This window comes from Triticum dicoccoides, chromosome 7B (genome assembly GCF_002162155.2).
Source record: "Triticum dicoccoides isolate Atlit2015 ecotype Zavitan chromosome 7B, WEW_v2.0, whole genome shotgun sequence".
NCBI classification, from domain to species: Eukaryota; Viridiplantae; Streptophyta; class Magnoliopsida; order Poales; family Poaceae; genus Triticum; species Triticum dicoccoides.
In genome coordinates this window covers 509,651,182-509,658,707 of record NC_041393.1, presented here as the reverse complement: position 1 = coordinate 509,658,707, position 7,526 = coordinate 509,651,182, and the positions used below count along the sequence as shown (strand labels likewise).

The 7,526-nt window shown below is 39.0% G+C and overlaps 1 protein-coding gene across 1 annotated transcript in view; it reads right to left on the bottom strand.

Annotated features, from left to right (window-relative positions):
* Positions 1-823, bottom strand: part of LOC119336595 (protein FLOWERING LOCUS T-like) — a 2,448-nt gene extending 1,625 nt beyond the window's left edge. Inside the window, exons 1-3 of the mRNA XM_037608644.1 lie at positions 632-823; positions 345-406; positions 203-243 (exon numbers count right to left, since the gene is read on the bottom strand). Coding sequence (XP_037464541.1) covers positions 203-243; positions 345-406; positions 632-823 — 295 coding nt within the window. The remainder of the gene's footprint in view (positions 1-202; positions 244-344; positions 407-631) is intronic.
* Between the last annotated feature and the right edge of the window lie 6,703 nt (positions 824-7,526).

Below are 7,526 nucleotides of genomic sequence, written 5' to 3'. Positions count from 1 at the left end.
CGCGCGCGAAATGGTACCCAATATGAACCGTCTAGCAAGAGGTGTGAATGAAAACTTGAGAATTATGGGAACTAGAGTCTTATGTATTCTTAGCTTGAAGGAATGCTTGATATTCATATTTGGGGATACCTTTTTACGAATGCAAGCTATTACAGCTATCTATGCATGCTTGATTGCATATAATCTGGATATATATACTCACCAAAGCTATCATCTGTTGATGCCGGGACATCACTCACCATCCTGCATAGATAACAAAAAGTGATTACAACAGTTCATCAACTTATACTTGTTACCCCAAAAAAGTGCATGCTAGCAGAACATATGTAAGAGCTACGGCTTACCAATGGAGATACTCCCTTATGGTTGGGTTGCTGGGATTAGGCGCATCAGGATTCACCAGAACCTAATTTATTTGCAATTAATACAAACACATGGTCAACATGTTAGAGGATAAAATCAACCTGGTTATATTTTGGGTTGGGCTACCAACAAACAAGTTCATGCAACAGGTAACAATGAACTTTCTTGGTGAAGCTATTGTCTCCCAAGCTCTCTACAGTTCACACCATGTCCATACACAAATGGCCTACCATCAATGGAGTTCTTGAGTTAAAAGTGATAGGCTTACTAGGGTATAGGCCACACGGAAATCATCACCGCCGATCTCAACTCTAGGTTTCAGATAGACTGCCGGTGAGCGAAACTCCATGCCATTAAACATGGGCCTCCCATCATACATCACAGTTAGAGGCACCGAGCTAGCAAATGGGTCCAGAACATCTCCAACTATTTGCGCCCTTGTCAAGGAGTCATTAGCCATTTTGTGTATCCGCTATTCAACTACAAATGCTTAGGAGATTGCAAGGGTTTGTGGGCTATTTATAGACTTCAGAGGGCTCTAAGATTACACACACGCGCGCGCGTGTGTGATTCGCATTCTAATAATTTGAAAAGCAGGACTACGTTGATCTACTTTCCACAAGATGCTCTTCTACTTGTTTGATAGTATTTTAGACATTATTCCTTCTTCTTGCTAGTGTTTTTAGCGCAATTTCTCTTTCTCCCGATAAGAGCATATATAACAAAAGTTTGAGAACCGCATATATCCTTTCCATATCAGTTATATGGAGTTATATATCTAGGGTTCTTCCATGCATCAAATTGCACGAGGGAAATCTCTACTTCTGACTTTACATGGTATCATTGGGAGTTGGTGTTGAATCAATCAATTGTATCAGTGGGCTAGCTACAGTGTCAATCAGCCCCAGTGCTAGTTTTCGGGAATATTGATGACCATCCAAAGTGCTTGATATAATATTGTGCATGAGTATAGTACTTCTACATAAATTCTTGTGTATTGTTATACTCTTAGATTTAAATTTCACATGGAATAGACATGTACAAGTGCACAAACCATATGTGGTGTTAATCCTTCGAATTGATTAATTTTACCAATAAATTTTCTCTCGCTAGTCTAGTGTTTGTCAATATGCCATTTTCGTCTTAACCACATATGTATGCAGGCACCTAGTTTGATATTGTTTAGCATGCACGTACAACAAAGAGAATCACTACTGTTGAGAACAGATTCCCTTCATGATTTATGTGCCCATGAGCTCATGCACCTTTGGAAGTGGCGTCTGTAGTTGATGCTTCAAAACTTTCTTTGAACAGTTCTCCAATTTGTCTCACAAAATACTGAAAATATGGAGAGAAAAAATTGATCGGAGACAATCTGGGAGAAGGAAAGTGTTCAGTTCTCTAAGAAAACAACGAATGACAACTATGGTAGATGGAGAAGTGGAACTTGCAGTGGAGATGAAATAATTCGATGTAAATTCAATAAGTAATCTGTACCTTGAGACGAATTCGAAAGGCAACTCCATAATCTGCACACTAAACAGAATTCGCTTATTTAGCCAAATAATTGAAATATATGTTCTAACATCATAATTCGCCACTGAAAGAACATACTAACATGTCCAAAACACATCTCGATTAAGGCAGGCACAAACTCAGATTTTAGCCAGGTTATGATGACTCTGCAAGGTGTCAAATTTGTTATAAAAGTCATGCCTACAACAGAGACATCAGAATTAGTGAAAAAATGTGACCATGAGTCCGCCATCTCCACCGCTTGGGCGACGACGAACTCCGCCATGGTGAAGCCCGCAACCGGCATCGGTTCCTCCTCCGGCCCTGCCATGTCCGCCTCCTCCAGATCCGCCCCCTCCATGGGCTTTGACTACTGCCCCTCCTCCTCCTCCTCCTCCTCCTCCTCCTCCTCCGTCTTCGGCCCCGATGAGTCCGGAGTCAGGCCCGCTGCGATCCAGGCGGCGCACCTCGCCCGAACTCCTCCTCGATCTGGAAGCGACGCTCCGACGTTAGCATAGCGTAAGCGGTCTTCTTCTGCCAGGCCATGTCGGATAGCGAGGGAAGAGGAATGTGGAGACGAGGAGAAATGTGCTTGGGCAGGCGGCCCGGAGAGGGGGGAAGAGGCTGTGGCTAGGGTTGGGGACGTCGACTAGATTAAATATCTGTAGTTTCGCATCGGGCGGCGAGCCAAAACGACGCCACGTAGCGTTCACACCTTCACCCAAGGAGAGGCCTGTCAGACTATAGGGTTTCCGGGAGATTTCATGTGAGACGTCGTCAGTCTGACGTGACGGACGTGGCCGGGCATGCCCGGACCTCCCCATATCCATCCCATATTTGAGCTGGATATGAGGGGTGCTGGTCTGCCTGGGCGTTACAGACCCGTTTGAGGCACCCGTCTGGGTCGGCTTTTTTGACTAGTCACTGACCGGTGCATCCGCCCGGGCGTATGGGGTGTTTGAGGTGCTCAGCTGTAGATGCTTTAAGGGTGCATACCTGCTAAATATCTATTTGGAATTGAAGTGTTTTAGCCCTATACATTCACTACGGCAGCCATTTGGGCCGGCTGTTAGCACGGAATATTAAGGTAGGCTAAGAACACTGACAATGATCGGGCATGTCCGTTTTGATCCCCTATTTGTCTGTTCATACAGCCACACTCTTCTTTTTTTCTCATATGTCCGGTCACTTCCACATGATTGATGGAGACAAAGAGAGAGAAAGAAAAGAACAAATAAAGAATGGAAAAGGCGATCCGGGGTGGGGTGACCGGGCGCATCTGTGAACCCTGATATCCTACCTATATTTGTCCTTAATATGAGGGTTCTCGGGCAACACATATGTATAGAGATGATATAAAGGGTTCAGTTGGGTCATCTTTTTCCTTCTCTCTCCTATCCAATCACTGGCGGGCCGCATCCGCTGCAGATTGAGGAGGACTATAGGATACCGGTTGTAGATGCTCTAACTAATTGGAGGTTGCTCCTTGCAGGGGACCTTTAGGGTCACTTTTGGTGGCCTGAGAGCACGTCAAGTGGTGCGTCCAGCCACAACCACATGTCGTGTGTTGGGTGTTGTCTTTGAATTTTTTTTATGCATTTTTAGATGTTATTTTTGCTTTTCATCTTTTAGGTTTATACCAGTTTTTCTTAGGTTTTGAAGAGAGAGAAAATCGCGAATAAAATTTTTGTGCTGTCATGAGAAGCATAAATTTACTTCTCATGGAGGCACGAATTTGCTTCTATGAGAAGCATAGGTTTAATTTTTGTGGAGGTATAGATTTACTTCTCATGGAAGCATAGTTGTGCTTCTCATAAAAATAATATGCTTCCACGAGAAGCAAAGATTTGATTCCGCGAGATGTGCTTCTTGAAGAAAAAAAAACATGTACTTCCACAAAAAGCACATGTTTGCTTCTCTTGGAAGCACAGATTTCCTTTCACGACAAGCACAAAAAAAGTAAAAAAAAAAACGAAACCGTTTGTATGGCTCTGGGTTTTGTCGCCATTTTTTTGGTTGCTGGTTTTTATTGGTTTTTGTATTGTTTTTCCCCCCAAAAGTTGGTTCATGTTTATTCTTTTTTCCTAAAAAAGAGGCAGTTGAATTCTATTAACATGGGATTTAGTTTTGAAGATCGCAACGCAAAATCCAACGATGAAAACGGTTCAAAATTAGGACGCAGGGTTCAAAAGATAAAATGTATTGAAGAAACGAATCTAAAAAAAAGGAAAACTCTCAGGTTGTGACAAGCGGTGCACATATGCAGTGTGCCTTTGTTGGCGACTGAGAAGGTGGGAGTGACCTTTGCAAGGGGTTACTCTTAACTAATAATTTCACAATTAAGCTATGTATTTTTTATTTTTTATTTTCAAAAAATGTTCTTTTTGAAAAAATTAGAAAATATTTAATTGGCTAAATGTTGTCAAAATATTATTTAAAATGAAAATTCAATCTAGGAAATAAAATAATTCACTTACTAAATAAAAGTATTTGTGTATAAGGATATAATAGCACACGTGCTCGTGCGTTGCAACGAGAGAAATAAATGGTCGCGCGCCCATAGTGATCCATATATGTTGTCACTTTTCCTCTTTGCAACCAACCCCAATGGTGGTTTTGTTGTCCACCTATTCACGACGAACATGATACTCCCTCCTTTCTGGTTTATAGGGCTTATCTTAAAATTTTAGTTTTTCCATTTTATAAGGCTCAATTTGGTTGTTTTCCATCACATGTTCAGATTCCAAGGTGCATTAAATCATTGCATGCAAGTATTAAGAGAAAATTGACCAATGCATATACTTTATGCATGCATGCATTGCAATTAATGCATTGATAAACATAATTTTTTTGAGGAAAACAAGAGCATTAATTAGGTGCTTTTGCAAAACTACAAAAAGTATTCCACCACTCACCATCTACCTTGATTGGTGAGATTTTTGAATGGAGCCCTATAAACCGGAAAGGAGGGAGTATGTCGTAAGGCAATGAGCTTGATCATCACACTTGGGAGTTGGGAACGTCACTTTCACAAGCCCCTCCCTGCATCAATTTATAATTTCATGGATTTTGTTATAACAGTGGGTGTCGGGCCTATCCCATCTACACTTCATGCATCATTGTTCCCACATTACTGCGTCTACACCTGTGATGTGCTCCTGAAGTGCGCTGTCGCGGTGGTCGGCCAGGGCCAGGACGGGAACAGCATCGGCGACGCCTCGCCGAGACATGCCATGGTTCATGGGTGGCGGACAAAAACAGGGGATCTCGAGCTATTTTGATTCGTGCGGCATGTGGGCGTCGCGCCGACTTGCGGTATGGCTCCCTTGTACAGGTTGCTATAGTAGAAGCCTACAGTCTGGAAGGGCAGCCATGATAGAAGGCAGGGCGAGTATATTCGATATTTCAATGGCAACGACGAAGAAGCAAACTGTTGTCTTGGTTCCTGCATGGAGGTGATGTTTATGAGCATAATTGGTTTGATGCCAAAAGTTGGCATGCCAAATTTTGACAACTGTCAAATATTGGTTAGAGATTGGTTGCTTGCCAATTTTCATTGTCAATCTCACAACAAGTTACCAAATATTGACAACTTTTGATTTTATCAAATATTGGCTTGTCAAATATTGCCAATACCAAATGTTGGTAAAAATTGCTTCGTACTAAGAACTCGCTATAACTGGGCCGACCCAGTTCCTCTCCTCGCTGCCGACCGCTCGCTCGCTCGCTCGTTCTTTCAGGAGGGTTAGCTACAATTAGTTTGGTTCGGTTTTCTTCTCTTTTTTTCTATTTTTTTTCGTTTTCTTCCAATTTTACGTTTGGTTTTCTTTGCTTCTTCACGATTTTTTTGGATTTTCTGTTTTCTTCGCAATTTCAGAGGCTCTCATTGGGTTTTTTTTAGTTTCATTGGGCTTTTTCTGTTCCTTCTTCTTTCCATAATTTCTTTGGTTTATTTATTTCTTTCTCGGTTTTCTTTTGTTTTATTTTTCTTTTCCATTTTTATTTGGGTTTCTATTTCTCTTCTGGTTTTTCTTTGTTTCTTTCACGATTTTTACTGAGTTTTTATCTTTTTTTTCGTATTCTATGTTTCTTTCGAGGTTTTCATTGGTTCTATCTTTCTTTCTTTTTTTTTCTTCACTTTTCTTTGTTTGTTCGTTTCCTTTCCCGGTTTTAATGGTTTTCATTATTTTTATTTTTACATTTTTTGCATACATCAAGAACATTTGTCGTATACACGTTCAACATTTTCCAAATAGATGATTAACATTCTTAAATACATATTTTTATGTCTACCATTTCACACAAATTGTACAATTTTTTTATACATCTGGAATATTGCTTATGCTCGCATTTAACATTTTGGAAATACATGATTAAATTATTTTTAAACAAATAACCATTGATATCTATTTTTCACAATCATGGTTTATTTTTTGTATACATCAGAAACACTTTTTGTATACATGTTTAACATTTCGCAAACACATTATTAACATTATTTAAAACATCTAATATCTTATGCCTACTTTTTTTCGTAAACAATGTATATTTCTTGTATACATCAAGAACATTTTATGTATACATGTTTAACATTTTCCAAATACATGTATCAGAAAACATACATTTTTATGCATATTTTTTCCATACACATCGTACATTTTTTTTATATGTCACGAACATTTTTATATACATGTTTAACATTTTCCAGATATAGTAACATTTTTTGTATCGAACATGTTTAGTATACTTGAGTATTTTTTAATACACATTTAACATTTGTCGAATACTTCACTCACAATTTTTTAATACATGGTCCAAAAATATTCTATACACATTTATAATTTTTTTCAAATGCTTAATTTTAATTTATCAGATGCAAGATTAAAAAATTTAATACATGATCACCATTTTTTCTATACACATTAACATGTTCCAAATACAAGTTTGACATTTTTTAATACATGGTCAACATTTTTTTCAATACACATTAAACAATTTTTGAATGCTTGATTAACATATTTCAAATACTTGTTTAACATTGTTCCAAATGCCGGATTAACATTTTTTTTAATGCATGACCAACTTTTTTCACACATATTCTATATTTTCTGTATATTTGAGAAACATTTTGTTTATACACATTTAACATTTGTCAATGCTTGGTTAAAAATTTTTTAAATGCTTTTATGTAAAGTGTTTCTGTAATATATTTATTTTGAATATTTGGAAATATATACGAAAGTAAAAAAGGCAAAAAAGAAAATGAAGGAAAAACAAGGCTTCGGCCTCCCACGCGCCTGGGCGTGCCCATTTAGGGATGGGCTCACAAGACCTGAGACCTCCTCTTCGGCGCCCGTTCGCTAGCGGGCGCTCGTGCAGCAGCCTCGGGTGGACCGGCCAGCTAGCATGCTCACACTTTCCGTTCTCCATCATTCGCTCCTTCCCTTCCTTCGTGCACCTTTCGTTCGTTCGTTCTTTTTTTTTCTATTCGTCCCTTCGTTCGCAAAACTAAAAGCACATGGATCTGAAAAATTATGAATTTAAAACCATTTCACGAATTTGACAAACTTCATCAATTTTGAACAAAAAAACTGAAAAAGTTGATCGAATTTGAAAAAAGATTATCGGATTTGAAAAGAAGTTCATTA